Source organism: Topomyia yanbarensis, chromosome 2, assembly GCF_030247195.1.
Source record: "Topomyia yanbarensis strain Yona2022 chromosome 2, ASM3024719v1, whole genome shotgun sequence".
NCBI classification, from domain to species: domain Eukaryota; kingdom Metazoa; phylum Arthropoda; class Insecta; order Diptera; family Culicidae; genus Topomyia; species Topomyia yanbarensis.
The window spans coordinates 393,580,827-393,602,376 of NC_080671.1; the positions used below are offsets into that span (position 1 = coordinate 393,580,827).

The 21,550-nt window shown below is 39.3% G+C and overlaps 3 protein-coding genes across 8 annotated transcripts in view; 1 reads left to right on the forward strand and 2 right to left on the reverse strand.

The window, feature by feature from the left end:
- Positions 1–1,676: 1,676 nt before the first annotated feature.
- On the forward strand, positions 1,677–2,170 carry LOC131681767 (cytochrome c oxidase assembly factor 6 homolog). The gene has a single exon (XM_058962799.1). It carries the CDS (start codon positions 1,833–1,835, stop codon positions 2,091–2,093), a length of 261 nt encoding a protein of 86 aa, XP_058818782.1. The 5' UTR covers positions 1,677–1,832; the 3' UTR covers positions 2,094–2,170.
- LOC131681766 (N-alpha-acetyltransferase 38, NatC auxiliary subunit) lies at positions 2,110–2,661 on the reverse strand. The gene is made up of 2 exons (XM_058962797.1): positions 2,525–2,661; positions 2,110–2,465 (listed from the first exon to the last, which is right to left on the reverse strand). Exons 1-2 carry the CDS (start codon positions 2,573–2,575, stop codon positions 2,190–2,192), a joined length of 327 nt encoding a protein of 108 aa, XP_058818780.1. The 5' UTR covers positions 2,576–2,661; the 3' UTR covers positions 2,110–2,189.
- Positions 2,662–13,943: 11,282 nt separating this feature from the next.
- LOC131684827 (uncharacterized) overlaps positions 13,944–21,550 on the reverse strand; it is a 107,352-nt gene continuing 99,745 nt past the window's right edge. For all 6 annotated transcript variants that reach the window (XM_058968019.1, XM_058968020.1, XM_058968018.1 and 3 more), the window contains exons 3-5: positions 15,211–15,406; positions 14,577–15,144; positions 13,944–14,512 (exon numbers count right to left, since the gene is read on the reverse strand). In XM_058968019.1, coding sequence (XP_058824002.1) covers positions 14,286–14,512; positions 14,577–15,144; positions 15,211–15,384 — 969 coding nt within the window. In that variant the 5' untranslated portion in view covers positions 15,385–15,406 and the 3' untranslated portion in view covers positions 13,944–14,285. The remainder of the gene's footprint in view (positions 14,513–14,576; positions 15,145–15,210; positions 15,407–21,550) is intronic.

Sequence of the window (21,550 nt, forward strand, 5' to 3'; positions counted from 1 at the left end):
CGGTCGCCATAGCGCGGTTATAGAACTTAGCGTGTATTCAATAAAACTACTTCAGCATTTGACTTCCACTTGTCACGAAATACGATTAATGCTTCTATTTTGGCCCATCATTAAGTATATAACCACAGATAACAGACGTTTAGGCTCGATTCTAAACGTGTGTAAATACCCGATTCTGAAATTCAGAATAAATCAGACGTCTGAAACATGTTTGCAAACGTTAGTAGGTGGCGCTGTGATCGATGCAATGCAGTAGGAGTGCAGCTGTCAAACACGCGTAGCAAACAGTTGCGTAGATGGCAATAGTGAACCATGGATTTCCAACGTCTATCGATTTGAAAGTTCACACAGGTTTTTTTAAATTTTGTTCTAGCCTAAATGTCTGTTATCTGTGATATAACTAGGTAAAGTATCTGTTGGTTAGGATACAGCAAATAAACTGAACTAAATGAACCAACTGCGCATTTGATCTCCATCCACACCACGCTTACTTTAAATACTCGTTCATTCTTCCATTTCCTCATGAATGGCAACCTGTCATCGATCCCAGTCACTTCGACTTCCAGCTTCGGCAATAGTGCTCGGTAGATTCTCAACGTAGCTTGTGGCATACAATGTTTATACTGCATAGTCCATTTCGTAGTCCATGCGTCACAATGGAACAGTTCGATTTCGTAGTGCGCTCCGATTGGCTGCCTCTTTCAATCTGTTTCCTTTGTCTTACACCTCCGGTTTTTCATAAGATTCCGGCTCATCATCGCGAAAGCTTTCGAACTCTACGCCCGAAACATCTTTATATACCTGCGATTTCACCTCCTGTGCAACATCATGCGTGCCGATTTCCGAATTCTTCACAGGAACAAAGAAAACATCACTCGGTGAGATTCCATTGAATTTAAACTCATTTGCATTCATCTTCATCCGCTGTTCAACGTGTACAAACACGGTGCACCCGAGCGTTCGAACTGTACTCATATCGGGTTTGCATCCTTCCCATAGCTCATACGGTGCCACACGTCTGGCTCGATTGCAGTTGTTGGACTACGGTTCACTAAATAGGTAGCGGCTTGATTCGGCTGATCCTAGAACCACTTGTTTATCCCCGAACCATCAAGCACGGAACTTGTTTTTTTCCACAAGAGTTCGGTTGATTCGCTCGCTTGACCTATTCTGTTCCGGTGTATACAGAATGATCCATTCCATCTCGATACCTTAATGAGGCGACTGTCGAAAGGTTTTAAAACAAATATAACTTACATTAGAAAACAATTTTGGATTTGCTGAATTGTTAAGTTGTCAAATTATAAAAATATCTGCATGCAAGAATATTCCCATTTTAACTCATTCCGGAACCGGTTCGGTTTTCTGAATGGAGTCATTATGGATTCCAAATCAAATGCAACAACCGATTCCGACTCAGAATCGGTTGTTGCATTTGATTTGGAATCCATAATGACTCCATTCAGTATTTCGAATCAAATTCCGAATGGTTTGACCGGATTGTTTTCAGTCATTTATAATAATGCCAGAATCAATTGTACATTTCTATTCGGGATCTCATTCGAACAGCTTCCTTTTATGCGTACAGCAGCGCTGCATGTGTTCGGTGTTCTAAGCGAACCCCCGCCAAGATCAAATTCATAGCCAACCTACTTCATATCCATCAACCTATACTATCCCACAAATGACAGTCCTCACGTCATCGCTCTACCGCTCCGGCACATGAAGATAAACAAACCAACTTGAAAAAGTGACATAAGTTCTAGTCACCGAAATAAAAAATAAATTCACGAAACCGGTAAATAATAAAATAAATCCCGCTTCCCGCTGCGATGTCTTTCCCCGACAAGGAAACCCGAACCGTGTGTTGGTCTGCCCGGGACGAATATTGGGCCTGTCTGGAGCAGCACGCACCAAATCACAGTTCAACATCGGGTGCGCCGGAACCAAAACAGTGTGTAGCACTTCGAAAGCTATACGAGAAACGATGCCCGTCCCAATGGGTGAAGCACTTTGACCGGAAGCGGACTTTCGAGCAGTTTAAGCAGAAAATGGCCAAAGGATACGAACCGCTGGACGATAAGAGTAAATAACATTATTACTACGGTATTCGTTTTTTGTTGTACTTAGCAAACTAAAAAAATATATTTAGATCGTTCAAATAAGTTACGTCCTAAGGTCTAGCCTAATTAATCTACATCAACTTCATCGATTTCAATTGAAACGATGTACCGGCCAGGAATCATGACTAGTCCGAGCACCCGTTCTTCGCCTTCGTTTTCCGTAAATTCGCTGGTTAATCCCAGAATCACATTCGCATCAGCGTCCGTACAGACGAACATTCCGATCAGTATCCTCCCGTCGGTCATCTTAACTCGGAATGTTTTATTCAGCCAGGACTTGAGCTGCTTCCGGCTGGGGTTAGTTTCCTGCTCAACTTCGGCCTTGTGGATATCGCGCTTTTCCTGCAACAGAATTCCACTTGAATGAACCATGGCACCCGGATAGGAATGATGATAATTACCTGAATTTTTCCCCACAATTCATCGCTGCTGTCTTTTTCGTCGCTGCTCATATTTTGAGTTTAATATTGTGTTCGCTGCGAGCAAATTTTAATTGCACGGACGGACAATCGTTTGTTTTGATGTTTCTGCTGCTTGACGTTTATCTGCGTTTGAGTTTTTCAACACCAGCGCCAAAGTAAATAGTTGTGGTGATTTCTGGAAGCTTCGCAACCGTCGTTAAACCCAATTAAGCTCAGCCGGAAATGAACTGGAATTCTGGCTGGTTCCAGTTCGTATTCCGGCTCCAGTGACACAACTGATTCTAGTTAGAATCGGTTGTGTTACTGGAGCCCGTGTGCGAACTGGAACCAGCCAGAATTCCAGTTCATTTCCGGCTGAGCTTTACTGGGAACTTGCTCTGCGGTGTTGGATAGAAGGTGGGAACATTTTTATATCAGTCAGCTCGGATTTATTTTGTTCTATCATGAGCAAGCAACTGAGAAGTAGGAAGTATTGGGTCATTAAGCTATCTATAGTTTTCCGTTCCATTCGATAAATTTTAGGTCCAATATACATAAAATAATATTATTTCAAAAAAAATTTCGTTGTAGCACGTAAAAACGATTTTTTTTTGTTTTTTAAAATAAATCTTATGTAAACATAGACAATCATACATAGGAAAATTTCGGTTGATTACATCTGGCCTATCAAGACAACAACCAAAATGAAAAAACTATATACATTGAATGAAGTTTATGTCAAATTTAAATAACTTTGCTGGGGTTTTGAACAGCAAACCGTTCGGTAATCAATTCAGTAAAACAATTCGGTTACCGAACTCTCCGCAATCCGTTCTCTCCAAACGGCAAAAAATACTGGTCAGTCAGCAGTTTCCTCTGAAAATGGCGACTTGACAGATGATTTACTGTACCTGTTCTGTAAGTTTTTGACGAGGTTCGGTAATGCTGGTACAATTTTGCTGAACAATCAGTCAGTATTTTACTGGATAATGTTTATGTGCAGAAAAAACAGAAGTGCTGATAAATTCAGTGAAAATTATTGCGGGTTTAAGCAAATTATTCAAAAAATTACTGAAAAACGCGAAAAAATGAAAACTTTACCGCAATTTTTTAAACAATTTGCTGATAGCTCCGTAAAAATATCACTTCACTGTTCAAGTCGTCAAAAGAAATTACTGAACAACATTAGGCTGGCTTAGTGTGTGCGGGAAAAACGGGAAAACATGTATTCGTTTTTTCTGACAGGGCATCATTTGTCGTGAAATTCGATATGTCAAATGCTTTTTTTATTCAAATCGTTTATTTGATAAGGCACGTTGCGTTAGCTTAAAGGTACCAATATGTCAAATGCTTCTGATAGTGTCAAATCAAGACTGTAAACATATTTCTTTATTTTAAATTAAAATGTTATTTTCACGTTTCTTGAGTTGGAAAAAATATTGTTGTGATCACGAAAATCAGCTTTATCGATGTATGTAATAAACAAAACGATTTTTTTCTCATTTAATGACCCAATACGCGAACTAACGCTGGATGTCGACCACAAGACGGCATGAGAGTGCAATGATGTTTTTATTTTCATCTGTCAAAACACATTGAAAAGTAAATTTTGAATTTTATAAACTAAATCAATATGAATTAAATGTTATTACTTCTAATGAAAAGTTATATTGATGAAAAATATATGTTTCCTACCTCTAAAAAATATCTTTGATTTGATGGTAAATTTATTTTTCAATCACTAAGAATTCGTTCTTTCGGTTACGGTTTATACTAAAAAGAAAATCCAGAGATTAAAATCTCGGTAGCAAACACGATAGTGGGCCACTTATTATCCATTTATTTTTTTTGATTTTTAAAATAACACCGAAAATAATCCATCCCTAGCGATATCACTACCATCGATATCGCTAGGGATGCCATTGGGTTTGACTGATTTGACAGTCGATGACATACTTATACAGCAGCGTTGGTATTGTGCCGTTTAAACGTTTAAATTATTGGAGGAAAACAAATCGTTTATACGACGAATTGGGATGCAAACAAACCGCTACTGGGATAAAGTCTTAAGTCTTAAGCGGTAGTATAAAAATGCGAGATCTCAGTGTGTTTATTTAAAACGTAAAATATCTCAACAGGGATTACAAAATGAGCGACTTAGTTATATTTTATCATTACTAACGACTTACCTTTCAGTATAGAAGTCCCTTTCCAAAACCCAGGAAGAAAAGTCGTGCAAGGTTTGGATCGTTTATATCTTTTTAGATTTAATCAACTTCTTCGCCATTTTGTCAAAAATATGTCCAGCAATGTTGCATTAAATTTTAGAGTATCTATGTTTATAAAAATATTCCGAAAACTACTTGGATATGGTGAAATGTTCAGCTCATCTCGATCAGAGCCGTCAATATGGTGCACCAACCGAACACTTAAATGATGGAAAATTTTAAATATATGTCCACTGTAGATTTGCTTCATTATCATTCTTGTTGAGCAGTTTAGAGCAAACGTAGCGTCTGCTCAACGGTTTGTACAATACCGAGAAGGAAATATTTGTGAGCTGTACACGGCTGGTGGATGAATCAGTTTGTGTTACCTGTTACTAGCCGAGGTAATTATTTTCATTTCTGATAGTTAGAAAGGAGCATATACAATAAAAATTCAGATTTAAAAACACCCGACCGAAGCCAGTTCGTCATTGGTTTTTGCTAATTTCATGCACCGAGCCACAGCCATTTTGAACAGAAAGAATTGTGATTTTAGTCTGCTTCTATTAGTCAACCTTTTTGGATAGCCGGAGCCTACAGCATCAACCAAGAATTAAATTTGGAAATATATTTACATAACCAACTATTATCTTTCTTTTCGATGGGTGAAAAGTACAATTTAAATCATCTGACTGAAGCTCGTTCGTGATTAGTTCCCGTTGATTATATGCACCGAGCCGCAAATATTAAACAATTTTTGTTCGAAGTTCCACATCTTTGGCGATGTAAGTAAACTGATTTCGTTCGATGGCCAGCCGATTTGACTTCGAGGGTAAACCACAGACTAACAGACATAACACTACGAAAGAATTATCTCAAAAAACATCGATCCGGTAATTTTCCCAGAAAACTAGCTCCACCTTTTATTCACGGTCCCAAACACTCATTTGCTGGTGGGTTTGAGAACAATTTTTCACTAGTGGTTTATCGTCCATATGCTTGCTCATATGTCAGTGGCGCCATAATTGCAAATGTGGCCACAGTCCCAACTACAAATATATTTAAAATGACCGTTAAAGCGGACGAAGCATTGTTTTCTAGTGTTATGTCTGTTAGTCTGTGCTAGTAGGTTGAAATATCGCGAGAAAAGTGTGATTTTGCATAGAAAGTTGTCGTTACAACTTTGCATTTGAAGTATGTGAAGCAAGACGCGAAAAAATACGCCCGTTCGTTCCGCTTAGCGCCTGCAGCGCCGCCTGGACCTGAGTAGCTGATGCAACAATTTCACGGATGGAGGAGAATTCTTCACAAAAATCTCATGAATTTATATATTCAGAGCTGGTGAGATCGTTTCATGTCATTTTTCAATGCTTGTCTACATAAATATATCTTTTTGTAAACACGTGCCAGTATTCTGGAAGTGCGAATATATTGCAAATGTCCCATTGATACGTGGATGTATTCGCGCGGAGCTTATTTTATATGAAGGCGGCCTCAGAATGCACGTGTAGGAACAGGCATTCTTGAAATGGGTCGTTGGATGCACAATAGAGCTATCGCCTTTCATTTCCAAGGCCAAACATGTGTACATCTATCGATGAAAACAAATATATCATTACATAGATGCCGAGAAGTTTCTTCCATAAAAGCACTGCCGGACAGTGGGAAATGGATTGTATACACACAATACCAATTTCACTATAGATTCTTCCTATAGTTTCTTTGGGTGCATAATGAATCCGAAAGTAAGCGGCAAGCAAGGGCGCTTAGGATGGCGAAAAATGACAGCGAAAAATCGCCCAAATCTTGCATTTGATAGCCCCCAATTGCCGAGTATTTAGTGGTAAATTAAAGCGAAATTAGCGCATCTGAGTTGGCAAATAGCCCTCAGTTGGCCAGCAACTTACCCTTTTTGACTGGGATCCAGTTTCCTAGCGATCGAATCCACCGTCTGCTGAGAAAGGGCTGTTAAGCCCAGTGTGTTGGTCCCGGAGCATCCGACTAGTTGACTGCCGTAATGGAATATCTTACCACTGAAATATTGGACTGGCAGGAAACGAAATCCGTAGAAAAAAACACCAGGATTACCCCCCGACAGCTGTAGCTGGGCCATTCGAAATGACGAAGAGCCGCGCAGTATCAAGATTGAAAATAATTCAAGTCGGTAGAATAGAAGGGCGGGTAGGATTTGTTTTGTAATGCAATGTAAAATAAAAATATCAGATAAAAATCCTTACTATAATATAATTGATTAGCCCTGAAAAGGACCATTGCAATGGTTTGTTTTATTGTGGGAGACACAATAGGTCCGTTAACAGTGGTCTATCCCTGAGACGGGACGTGTAAAGTGAAATAAAGTAACTGTCACCGCGAACCGGCACTGGCCTGTCATTGCGAACCGGAATTTTCTTGACAATTTTTATTTTTATTTATTTTTATTTATTTATTTCTTCGTCTTTGGCTAATTCTGCCATACATACTGTTACTTAAAATTATTTAACATGTACAGTAACAATATATAACAAAACAGACAATCGAGCAACATGCAAAGGTAACAATACAGTATTCCAAATAAAATTTAATTACAAATTCAGCGCTGTGGGAGCTCCCAAATTGTCAAACTTTTCGTGAAACTGTCGGAAACAGAGTCCTAATGGCCATGTTGATGGAGATAGTGCTATTTTTCTTAGCCTCGCGTCAATTCCTACTTTGAATGAAATGAACGGCATTAATGCCTCGTCCTTCCATTCAGGTATTCACAATTGCAGCATTAGTTCCGAGTGATTCTGCGACCAAAGTAGCTATATCTTTCTCTTTCTTCTTGACACGCTTTAAGAATAGCCAGTAAAGATTTGTAGAATTACTTGACTCCAAAGAACCAGCAACCCTACACCCTTGTTTCAATCGAGTGAACGACATTTGCGGGATTGATTGAGCTAGAGGTGAACTTGTTTCCGTGAAAGAAAAACGCGAACCAGCCATTTCGGTAATTAATTCACGAATTGCAGCGATTTCGTGTTTTATGTTCGACACTTCTTTGATTATATCAGCACTGTATTTGTCTGTCTCAGTATTCATCGACATCAACAGTAGCCGCAAGAGCAGGGGTAAATGAAGTAGCATCGGTGATCGTCTCTCGTTTATCTCGAAAAGCCTGCATCTTGCGAACGCCGTCCATGATCGTCGTGCACGGGGTACACATCCACCAGATATTCTTGTACTTGTTGCACCAGGTGACCTCTGCAGTAGTCAGCACAACACATTCTGCATGATAATTATCCTGACAAAATCCATCACAAGAAATGGTTATCTCTCCAGCCATGATAGGCAAGGCACATTCGCAGCAAAACATCTACAATCAGCTCGACTTTCTCTTGTTCAATGCAGCTGGTATGATGAAGAATAACGTTCTATTGTTTTCGACTGTATAGAAGCGGTAGTACCGAATGATAGAACAAACGGATAGTTCGTTTAATCGGGCAAAAAATCGGCTTTTTATATATAATATCACCAGCGATGTAAAATGTACGATCCGAAAACAGTGCGCTATAACTGACAAAAGCGAATGGCAACAAAATACGATATGGAAATCGATCGCGCGACTATTTTCCAAGAAAAATCGAAAGCAGCTGACAAACAACCGGTCGGAGGGAATACACATAACACTATGAGGAAATTCCCTAAAAAACACCGATCCGACAATTTTCCCAGAACACTAGCTCCACCTTTTATTCACGGTCCCAAACACTCATTTACTGGTGGGTTACCCCTCAGGTCTGGGAACAGTTTTTCACTAGTGGTCTATCCTCCATATGCTTGTTCATATGTCAGTGGCGCCATAATTTCAAATGTGGCCACAGTCCCAACTACAAATATATTTGAATTGACCGTTAAAGCGGACGAAGGTTTGTTTTCAAGTGTTATGTCTGTTAGTCTGTGGTTAAAGTTCAAGCCATTTTCTTGTAATGGACAGTGTCTGGGTAGTACAGTCGTGATTTGCTGGTTGGATACTTTTTAACTGGGCCGCTTTTTAGTTGGACCTCCGCTAGTTGGACTATTGCTAAAAAGCATCTGAACGTCAAAAACTCGTGTCAAATTTACTTTCTCCTTTGGAGAGTTTTTGACATTTGTCAGTCGGTCCAACTAGCGAATCAAATTCGTTAATTAGACAAGGCTGTGGCCCAACCAGCGAATCACGACTAAATTTTAATATCCTGGCTATAAACAAGGTGTTTTTAGGAAATATATGTTATATGTTGCTTAAATGCATGTACATGTGCAAATATGCAAAGTGCAACGACGATACGTGTAATCACAGAGAACAGACATATAAGCTAGAACAAACATTCCCGAAAAACCTGTGTAAACATTTAAATGAAAATACGTTGAAAATCACCATCGCATACAGATTCGCATGTGTGAGTCGCCGTTGTATCCAAGTTTGCATACAAGTCCCATATAGAGATTGCTGGCTGATCGAAGCGCCGACCAGTGGCAAGTTGCTACTTGCTGTTGTCATTTCAAAGCGACAGTTAAGTTTCTTACACAAGTTGAAAACTTTACTTGTATGTCAGTTCTCAGTGGTGTAATTTTATTTTTGCTGCTCAACAGTTATGGTTAATGTTGTTTTGCACAGCTCAGACAAACGATAACATAATTTATGTCATGTTTGAGCTCTATTATTTTCGGCACAAACCCGTATCTCATCGGCAGAAATCTATGCCTCATCGGAACAGCACTATCACCGGCATTTTCTTGAAACTATTTTGCAAGCGGATTTTTCCCTGCAAAATAACATCAATATCGGGAGGGGAAAAGAAGACCCTCTTCGCATGTCCCGTCCCAGGTCTATCCCCCGCATGCTTGTTCATATGTCAGTGGCGCTATAATGTCCAATGTGGCCACAGTCCCAACTACAAATATATTTAAAATGACCGTTAAAGCGGGCGAAGCATTGTTTTCGAGTGTTATGTCTGTTAGTCTGTGGTACTGCTTCATATCCCCGAACACACCGTCCAGGTGGGCCTTGCTGGTTTCTTGGGGGTCATTACGGCTGAGCTCTGGAAGCGTTGATCGATTTTGAAGTCCTGCGCCATCTCATGACTCACACGCCTGAAGGGCAGGTTGTCGATTAGTATCTCCGTTGCCTACTGATGGCGACGAATTTCTCACAGAGCAATAGTTCCTGGTCGGTAGCTAGGGCAGCCTTCGTTGCTAACCGCTTTCGGCGAGCCATGGCACAAAAAGTTCTGCTCAGCTACTCTCGATGCTGGCTGGTGGCGCAACGACAGTCAAACGAATGATGAGGAAAACCGACCGACCATTGTATAGTCGCGCGAATACGCGCCACTATCGCTCTTTTGTTCGTTGTCATGTCATGTACCTTTCCATTCCTTTCTGCTACTAATACTACCCTCTAAGAACGGTTGGTTTCAAAATCGTCCAATGAAGGACGTTCGTTGGACCAAGTTGGACAACGTCCAAATAACCGTTCAACAAACGTCCATCGTTGGACCCGTGTTGAACGATTTTGAAACAATATTTTGGACATCTCAGTGGGTAGTATAACCAAAACGAATATGCGTCTTTCCCCTACCACCCATTTAGTGACCAGTGTTGCCACACCTGCATTTTCAGCTTTTTATCAATACTATTTCAACAAATGTTGCAGATTTCCGCAGTAAAGTTAGTTCCTTTTAAAGTTGAAGTTGGTTACTTTTAAAAGTAAATAAATATTAAAAACGCTTTTAATCCACCTAACAGTGTGATGAGACATTTCTTATAACTCTTATCACTCTCTTCGGATATTATATCGTTTGAGAACATTTGATGCTTCGCGATGTTTTTGATAACACATACTACATGGGATAGTGGCAGGACTCAGAGAATCACTCAAATCATCATAGGACAACATCAGTGCTAGAAATGTCAAACCAAATCAATGGGAAGGCGAACAAATGGCCCATAAAATAGACATACAAACGAATTATTGCTAATGCTCTGTTAATAAAATATCTAAATTCCTCAATCAATGCATTGTGGTGGGAAAACTGATTTTTCTATAGGGGTTATGTATATTGTACTGAGCCAAATCGATTTTTTTTTAATCGATTTGAAGTTTATACTTTACTCAAATTTCCAACGCGACTGAGAATTAAGAAATCAACGCTTTTTCTTGAAAAAACCCACCATTCAAAGAAAATCAACAGTGCATATTTCCAGACTTGGTTTTATTTCCTATTTAAGAACTATTGTGTTTTTTACATCCTAGATTGCATGATTCAGTGATCGAAACCCAAAACTTCATGAAGTATTTCAAATTATTAAATTAAAATTTGTGTTTGCTATTGAAATTGACAAAATGATTGTATATATAGTATATAGTCCCTTTGGCGATTGTTTACTTTTTCGGTCCCACCATTGAAGTATCGCCATTACGTTTTTTTACAATACCGATTTTACAATTGGTGGCGGTTTGGTGAAAATCGATCTTAATGTCTAAACGGCATAATTCCGAAACTGGATTTTTTGAAGTTTTAAAATTATGCAGAATTAATTTTTCAGAAAATAGTAACAGAGCAAAAAAGTACCAAAGTCCAAAAAAAACAATTTTTGTCAAACGTTTTTTTTTTCGAGTTTACATCAAATCTCAATGTTTCATGCATTATAATGTCATTTGGCATCAAAAATACAAATTTGATTTTGAAAATTTTTCATTTCAGTTTATATAGGAATTTGCTGTGTGATTGCACTCTTCAACTCGTAACTCCGGAACCGGAAGTCCAATCAATAAAAAAATTCAATAGCAGCCGATGGGAAGATTGTACCTTTCATTTGAGACTAACTTTGTGCAAATCGATCCAGCCATCTCTGATGGTCACATTTTTTTCCACATACATACACACACAGACATTTTCCGATCTCGACGAACTGAGTCGATTAGCATATGACACTCGGCCCTCCCGGTCGGGATTAGATCGACGAATTTTAGAATGAATGAGAAAGGCAAAAACATTTTTAGCAAATGTTGAAATTTATGAATTTTTTGGTGAGCAGCTCTATGTTTCATAGACATTAAATCAATTTTAACTTCGCTTCCTAATAAATAAAGACCCTTATTACAGTACAAGTCTACAAAAACGAGATCAATTTGAGGATTATGATTGATTACAGAACTCTGGAATTTTCTATTGTAATGTTTTTAGGCATGAATTTGATATTGATGCTATTAGACAACTGTGAAATCAAGACCAAGAGATCAGTTACATATCAGGACCCCATTCCGACAATTTATCAAAACTCCTAATGATGTTTACAACAACAGGTTATCAATCTACGGATCAGATAATTGTTATTGTAATATTGAATTAAATCAGTCTGCATCAATAAATTTTCAACTTCAATCCAATATTTTTTTTGGGTGTTGTGGAGGGTATGGTATTAAACCCCAAAACCTTCTCTTGGCTACGGCGTTGCTAGGGGTTATTTAATTCGCTTTTCATTTTGCGATATGTTTCAGATCGATCCGATGGTTATAAGTTAGAAAAAATGCAGTCAGAAGGTTCGCACAAATGAACATTTTTGTACTGATAAGTTATCAAGTTCCTTCCAGACAACTTGGATTATTTCTAGCGGTTGTAGATAGTAAAATGAAATACAAAATTTGTTTTAACGAAATAATGTTTGGCTTATTTCAATGGATTATTACTATATTGAACAATAAATAGGCGACAAAGAGTAATCAACAAACAACAAGCCATAACTTTTAAAGTATTCAAAATAGATATTTGAAGTCTTCAGTAAAGTTATTTGCAAAAGTAAGAGCTACAAATTTGCTGAAGGCATCATTTCGATATAATCACTTCCAAAAAAATTTGTGAAAATATCTCACTCATAGGGGGATTAATCAGCAAAAGCACAATACCAAAAGAAAGAGAATATTACCTCCATTAAATTCTCCGAAGATACTATTGATCTAAAATAAGCCGTTTTGGCGTTAATAATAGATTACATGTTTTTGGTCATATTTCTGGCAATGGGAAATGATAAAAATCTTTCGTCCGCATTTAATGTTAAATATCTCTTTTGATAATAGTCCGATTTCAACAATAAATAGCGTGTATGAAAGGTATTCGTTGAAGCTGTCTAAAAACATATAAATTGTTAATCTATATTGTCAATTTCGGCAGATAATTTAAAAAAAACTGCGAAAAACGCCATTTTTACGCATTCAAACATTCATATCTTGGAAACTAAACATCAGAATCAAAAACAAATTAATAGCGTTCATACTGTTTTTTAGTTCTTTCATTTAAAATTGGTTTGGATAAGATCGGTTCAGCCATTGCTGAGAAACACGAATGAGAATTTGTCCGTTACATACACACACACAGACACACACACACAGACATTGTCCCAAATCGTCGAGCTGAGTCGATTGGTATATAAGACTCGGCCCTCCGGGCCTCGGAAAAAATCTTGAAAGTTTGAGCGAATTCTATACATTTCTTTTATAAGAAATGTAAAAAGATGGGTGGGGAAATCTTATGATATTCAACGGAATCATTAGATTTGAAATAACATTTAATGTTTGTATGTTACTGTGCTTCAATTGCCGCAAGGTTCTATCACAGAGAACAGACATATAAGCTAGGCCGAACTTTCCTGAACATCCTGTGTAAACATTTAAATGAAAATATGTTGAAAACCACCATCGCATACAGGTTCGCATGCATGAATCACCATTGTATCCAAGTTTGCACGCAACGTCCTTATAGCATAGACAAACAGACATAACACTCGAAAACAATTCTTCGCCTGCTTTTTAAATATATTTGTAGTTGAGACTGTGACCGCATTTGAGATTATGGCGCCACTGATATATGCGCAAATATACGGGGATAGACCAGACCAAATTATTGCTAGTTGAAAACTACTAAAACTACTGCGAATCAGTTACAAACTTAGAACGGCAAACTAGGACTAAGCAGGCTTATATGGACATGATCGAAAGGAAATGTGAAGAAACCTTTGCCTTCTGTTAGTAGGAGTTGGACGCTCCACCTAAGTCTACCGCATGGTCGTTGATAAAACATAAAACGGCGGTAAAACATGATTATAAGAGAATATGAAAATTAGTATGAATTAACCGCACTAGAGCAAGAGTGTTAGCCTTACGAAGAATTCCGGATAAATATAAAAAGCAGCATCCATTTATTAAGTAGAAATCATTTTCGTTTATTTTCAGTATTTTACATAAAAAAAAGACAAGACTTAAAACAAAGCTCTCGATAGACGTCCTCGTCAAGCTGCATCAGCACTAGGTGCATTGCGGACGCTGATGTAATAATCGGTGTTTACAGTTTGTTCTTTATTTTTGAGCACAAAACATTTACAACAGAGACTTGATTCTGTTATTTAGCATTCCGAAAAAACGGAAGTAAAGGCACAAATTGAAATCTTTCGCTCTCGGAATCCACGGATGGGCCTAAAGTGGGGTGATACACGAAGAAGCGAACAATAGTGAAGTGAATTCGGAACTGAAAAATGTGTCATCAGACACTCTGTACCGACTTCGGCTCTTGCTTGCAGCTACTGCCGCCGGAAATCTTGAACGATGATCGACACGGTAGCCTAACTTGGAATTTTGTATTGGGCACAGATAGACAATAGGTCTCGCTTGGTCGTGTATCGTAAAGGGCTCGTTCGATCACTCCGAGGGCGGAACTGGTCAACACTTCAGCGCTATATTGAGTGGGAACTCCTTCCTCATCGGAGATTGCTTTAAAAAAAATAAAAACAAAAATGTAAAAATTTGCTGGTACCCCCGAAATGTATATCCTTACTGTACGGTATTGGAGCCTTGAACAAAGCCTCGGCAGGGACTCCTCGAGAATCCAACGTTACCACACTAACTCCGTACGGTTTAAGCTCCTTTCGTAGCGCATCAGCACAACCCTGGACCGCATTTCTGGTTGCCGTAAATACCGTTAAGCCATCGTCTTCATTGCCCGAACCCAGCAAGATCAATCGACCTCGGGTCGGTCTCAACAGCCCAATGAAGGCCCGAGCCGTTCTCAGACAACCCATGACGTTATTCTTGAACATGTTTTCCCACTGCAACGAATCCTGCGAATCGATCCGGCCACGATACACCGATCCAGCGGTATTGATCACGGCCAGGATACCCCGCTCGCCGGCGTTCAGATGTATGCCCATCGCTTCGGCCGCCTCCCTCAGTATATCCTCTCGAGTGACGTCCATCCGGAGCGGTACCACCGAGCCGGCAACCGGGGTATCCGAGCTTTCGCGCATCTTCATCCAGCCTCTCAGCAGTTTGGCCGGTAGGGATTCAATGGGATCTTTCATACCGGCAAACACCCGGTGGCCTTTGCTGGCGAAAAAGGTGCAAATCTGTAAGAGTGGGTCATGATTAGAACCTAGTTAAATAGAGTTTAGTATTTTTTGACGAATATCAACCTGCAATCCAAGTGCGGTATCCGCGCAAGTTACAAGAATAGATCCTTTCTGCGACGCGTTACCATCATCGCGGGTTCCACGGACCTTGCAGAGCAGATAGAGCAACAGCGCGCCAGCGATCGAGAAGAGCGCAATCAACTGGATCGTCAGTACCAGAGCCGTCTGGGCCTCCATGATGTTGGGCCAGCGGGTAAACCTGGAAAAATTGAAAGGATAAAAGTGATGGTTTTATTAACATAGCTTCAACATTCTTATAAACGTCATAAGAATTTTTAATGCCCTACGAAACACCTTGAACAATTAATTTATTAACCAAGCAGGTGTTGCTCATTGCATACTGATGAAATCCGAACTCCTTATCCTCTACTGACAACAGTAATAGATTCCTATTATGAAAACATCTATTCCCCATTACGGTTAGATTGCCACGTATAAGATATAGAGATCAAAAAGTGTGATGCGCTAAAACCTCACGATCATACGGAATAAATCGGGAATCAATTGTCATTGGACTAATGCTTCCCAGTATGTACATACGCTTTACGGTCAGGCCTGCCTTATTTTATAGGTAGTTAAAATCAGAATCAGCATTCATAAACAATGCCTTCATTAAAATGCGATCACAGCTTTGTGATTTATTGGATTTGCATTTTCTGCGTCATATATCTCGAGAAGCAATAACCAATTGGGTCGTTAAGCCATATGCTGTTTCCGATTTTTTCCGATGCAGCTAACGTTAAAGACGATGTTTTTCACTATTTTGTGAGCAAAATAAAACATAAAAATTATTTTTTTTAAATTGAATTATTACGACCACACCATCCATTGAACTACCTTGATCCCTATCCTTATGCTGGGTTATCTGTCAAAAATGCTAACCCGTGTGGCTAAATTTACTGTCAAGGAAGATCGATAGTGTCAAACGAGGACGCATTTACAATTTTTCAGAAAATCAATTAAAAATCCTTCTGAAGTTTCAAAGATTGTCCTTACATATTGTTATATTTAGAAAGATGAGCTCTATCGGTTTATGAAATAAAAGAAGAATGTTATTCTTCATTTAATCACAGACTAACAGACATAACACTATGAGCGAATTTCCTCAAAAAACATCGATCCGACAATTTTACCAGGGCACTAGCTCCACCTTTTATTCAAGGTCGCAAACACTCATTTGCTGGTGGGTTACCTCTCAGGTTTGAGAACAATTTTTCACTAGTGGTCTATCCCCCGTAGGCTTGTTCATATGTCAGTGGCGCCATAATTGCAAATGTGGCCACAGTCTCAACTACTAATATATTTAAAATGACGGCTAAAGCAGGCGAAGCATTGTTTTCGAGTGTTATGTCTGTTAGTCTGTGATTTCATGACCCAATTTCAATATTGTTCCTAATTGGGTCATAAAATGAAGAATAAAATTATCCTTTTGTTTTCATAACCGATAGAGCTTATTTATCTAAATATAACAGTACAGTCGTGATTCGCTGGTTGGACATTTTTTAACTGGACCGCTTTTTAGTCGGACCTCCGCTTGACAATTGTCCAACTAAAAGCATCTGAAAGTCAAAATCTTATGTCAAATTTACTTTGACAATCAATATGACAATTATTCGAGATGTGAATAGATGTGCAATTACACCACTAACGTCTCCTTTGGAGAGTTTTTGACATCTGTCAGTCGGTCCAACTGACGAATCAAATTCGTTAGTTGAACAGAGGTGTGGCCCAACCAGCGAATAACGACTGTATACATGTTCAACCTTTAAATCTTCAGAATGATTTTTAACTGATTTTCTAAAAATATGTAAATACGTTTGACACCATTGATCTTCCTTGACAGTGAATTTATCCACGTGGGTTAGCATTTTTGACAGTTATCCTATCAAAAGGATAGGGATCACGGTATTTCAGTGGAAGGTGTGGTGATGATATCACAGACTAACAGACATAACACTCGAAAACAATTCTTCGCCCGCTTTAACGGTCATTTTAAATATAGTTTTATATTTTTAGTTGGGACTGTGGCCGCATTTGAGATTATCGCGCCACTGATATATACGCAAGTATACGGGGGATAGACCACTAGTGAAAAATTGTTCCCGAGCCTGGTGTATAACCATGTTGCAAATGAGTGCTTGGGACCGTGTACAAAAGGTGTCGCTAGTGTTCTAGTAGAATTGGCGGATAGTTATTTTTTGAGGATTTTCCTCATAGTGTTATGTCTGTTTATCTGTGGTGAAACTCCAATTTTTTTAAAAATCATTTAATTGTTATTTTGCGTCCAAAAATTGAAAAAAAAAGTTCGATTACGCATCTTTAACGTCAGCGGCATCGGAAAAAATCAAAAACAGTATATGGTTTAATGACACAATTCTTATTAGTTTCAATTTGCGCCAGTAAACGAGGTTTCTTGTTTGACACTATTGAACTAACTTCACAGCTGGTTCAAACATAAATGATAAGATACTAAAAATAATAAAAGATAACGTCTGCTATATCTAAAATACCAAAAACAGCTTAATGATCATACTCTGATCTAGCTACTCTATCATATAGCGTGACCACTGACCAGTTTGTCAAGCAGAACATGGTTTGTCAGATCTTGTTTCTCACCCAATATCAATAAATTCAACTACTTTCAACGACAGTCAATTGGACAATGAACTTGTGGGTCCTTCCTGTCGCAAACAGGTAGACTCGACGATCGTCTTTTCCTAATTATAAACCATTAATCTTGGATGATTTTGTCGGATACCCAGCCAATTAACTTCAAAGGGAATAAACAAAAAAACAGCTGATCAGAAACATCTGTTGGAATAGCTATATAATTGGAGATTTTGGACAAATACATTCCTAGACACAACTCTACCATCTGTGAATAGCCCTGCCAGAGAATTACACAATCGTACTCGAGTCTACTCTCATGACTTAACAAGTTTATTCCTCTCTACGGGTAGTTCGTAGGCTTCTTACCGTCAAAGTGGCCAGACCTACCGATTTATCGGTAGTCCTACCAATTTTGGTCTTCCCTACCGATTCACAGACAACCAATGGAAAACTATCGATATTTTCTTATCCATACCGAAAACTACCGATTTTTTATGGATTTTGACCACATCCTACATCAACATTCATTTTTGAGTTGGATTTGGTCTGAGATCTGTGTTTTCAGTATTTTACAAGTCAATGTCAAAAATACGGTTTTGGGACAACTACCGATAAACTTTTAGTGACTTTACCGATATTAAGGAATTCTATCTGGCCACCCTGCATACCGTTGCTTCGCAAGCTATTTCACAATGGTGTGTGAGGACGTTAAAACCTATTAGAATGAAATACATTCAATAATTAACCATAATTTCAATTCACTTGGATTATCATGTACGCGAGCTCCAATCGATTGACAACCGCCGCTTTGGGCGACATCTTTGTTCCGACCCACGAACCGTTGCGTTGCAGCGATAAGTACAGACTGCAGTCAAGCAGCAGCTTGCTCTATTCGCTTCAAAGCGGCGATGAGTGCGACTCATTACATGGATACTTGCACAATGCGAGCATTTAGCACAGACCGCGGGCCGCCGCCGAGGGTGGTGTTTCGAGTGGTCAACACACTTATTTGATTGAGTTTTTCACACGAGAGTCATTTCACTAAGCGAACTTTAGTGAGCGCAATAATTGGCTGAGTTTGCTCTTTTTATTTATCCAGTAATTTTATGGCGTCTCCTCGAACAAAGAGGATTATCACTGAAATATTTGATAAGCAAATTTTCCAATTAAATTAATGACCCTGCAAATCCGCTGTCCTAACTAAACGGCTCAACGATGCATAATTGGGAAATGCTCCGGTAACTGTTAAGGAGTTACGCCACTGTCGAGCACGAAAAAATAGGCATATTCTGGAATTTTTTCTTGACGCAACGAAGAGATGAATCGAATTCCTGTAAAATGGGATTTATAATACGAATCGTGATGCACGAAAATATGGTTTTCAAATGATTTGATCACAATATGGCCGCTGTGTAACATTTCAGCGATTTTTTTTACAGCAAAACTATCTGATAATGAGTTGCAAAGAATCAATTCATCTGATCGAAAAAAATACACTGGCATTTTCAAAAAAACAAAAAAGTATTAAAAAATGCAATTACAAGCAACACTATTTATTTTTATTTTTTGGTAGGGCAAAACTAAAAGGAAATATGTTAATTGTAATTGAACTAGGAAGAAGCTATCCGTAAAAAAGTATTTCTAACAACAACTTTAAATATGCTAAAAAATGTCAATCTATTTGCAGACATAAATATATTTTTTTATGGAATATGATTCTAAATGTCATTTCAAAATAAAATGCTTCGTCACCGAGTCGTTTGTCGATATTTTTGCATAGAAAAATTACAGCACGTCATTGAAATGATGCACTATAATGTACAACAGTTTTGATCGATTAGCTTCACGCAAAGTTCTAAAAAAAGTCGCAATAATTTTTTTTCATGCTGATACCCTTACCCCTCCCTTAAAGTAAAGAGCGTAATTTTTTTCTCTCCAAGAGAATTGCTCTCTGGACTCCCTAGAAATGGGTGGCATGTTTCTTTTTGCTCGGGTGCTGTCAGTTCAATCGAAGATGGCGTCGAAACAGCAAGCACTCCGTAAGCGTGCTTGTTGTACTGTTTTACGAAACGCATGGACATAATGGAAAAAAGTTTACGGTAGGCCACTTTCGAGACGAAAACACGCTCGTGAGTACAGTTTACCGGATCCTGGTATCCCTGAGCGTGAATTGGAAGGCCGGTAGCAACCGTCCACCGAAGATAATGATGAAGAAGAAAAAGGAAGCGTTGAAAAACCTGTTCGACAACAAAACGGAACGAGTTTGCTTCCATACCTTGATTCACCGAACCCTCAAGATGCAGGACATCATCTATCGGAAGAAGACTCGGTCCCCCGAGTACACAGACGAGCAGATAGCAATCGTGAATTTGCAGTGCCGGTGGATGACGAAGAACTACCGCGGGACGTTGTTCGTGCTGGACGACGAAAGCTACATTCCGCTCTCGAAGACCCACATTCCAGGAAATGACAGCTACTGTTCTGGCGACACCCCCAGAAGTAAAATATAAGTTTCAGCATAAATTTGACAAAAAGGTAATGCTGTACATCGCCATATCGGACAGAGGGATTTCAAAGCCGTGGTTCAAGCCGAGCGGTCTAGCCATCAATCAAAAAGTATACCAGGAGGAGTGTCCTAAAAAAATTCTTCTGCCGTTCTTAAAGTAGCATAATGCGGATGGAAAGTACGTCTTCTGGCCGGACAAGGCTTCTTCCCATTACGCCAAGAAGACGCTGGAGTATCATGCGCAGAAAAAGATACCGTACGTGCCGAAAGAAAGGAACCCGACCAACTTGCACCAGTGCCGTCCCATTGAGGATTTTTTCGGTTCCCTCAGTGTCCTAGTGTACAAAAATAATTGGCAGGCCAAGGATACGAAGCAGTTGACCACCAGGATCCGGAATTGTATCCGGAAGATAGACGTCAGTGCCGTCCAGTGCTCTTGTGAGAGCATCGCGACTAAGTACGGCTGACCAGGACCCCTTCTCCAATAATAATAATTGGTCATCAGCAACCTGAAAAGTGGTTTTCAGCGAAAACCGGTTTTCACCCAGTGAAGAAATTGGCCGTAAATAGGTTGATGAGATCATCGTAGCAGGAGATTTCAATCTCCCCAGCATTTCGTGGAGATCTTCCCGCAATGGATTTCTTTACCCGGATTCCGATCACTTCGTTCTTTACTCAGGGGTGGTGAGGCTTCTTGACAGCTACTACATCAATAGTGATGGCTTCCTCTCCTCTAGTGAAACTAGTAGCGCAGCACCCACCATTGATCGCCACGATCGATCGCACCCTGGCGCACGATTACAATGTCCCTCCGGTCCTCGTCTCATACGACTTCCACAAAGCTGATCATCGCAGTATCGCAAACCTCTTCTCCACTCTCGATTGGCTAAATATTCTGGACCCCGAAGATGTTGATACGGCAGTTCAAACATTTTCCAACATTTTACGTTATGTTATTGACAGGCACGTCCCGAAGAAAGGCCTTAACAGTTGATCAAATTGAATTCGCTGTTAGTCAAGTTCCGGTTGTGAGCGAAACTCTAAGCGCTATCGATGTCAATGAAACGATGATTACCAGAGCTTGTTCTCGGTTAAAATCGTCTTTCAATCACACACATATTTAACCTTAAAGGCACACATTAATTTGTGACGGTGATCAGCGAAAGCAGCGGAGTTGGACTTACAGGTGAGTTAATCCTTTTTCCTTTTTTCAGGTACGGCAGATGC

Excerpts from the sequence above, each read along its gene's own strand:
- LOC131681767 (XM_058962799.1), top strand. The coding sequence starts at position 1,833 with ATGTCTTTCCCCGACAAGGAAACCCGAACCGTGTGTTGGTCTGCCCGG.
- LOC131681766 (XM_058962797.1), bottom strand. The coding sequence starts at position 2,575 with ATGAGCAGCGACGAAAAAGACAGCAGCGATGAATTGTGGGGAAAAATT. Across the intron at positions 2,466-2,524 it reads AATTGTGGGGAAAAATTCAG|GAAAAGCGCGATATCCACAA; the intron begins GTAATTATCATC and ends ATTCTGTTGCAG.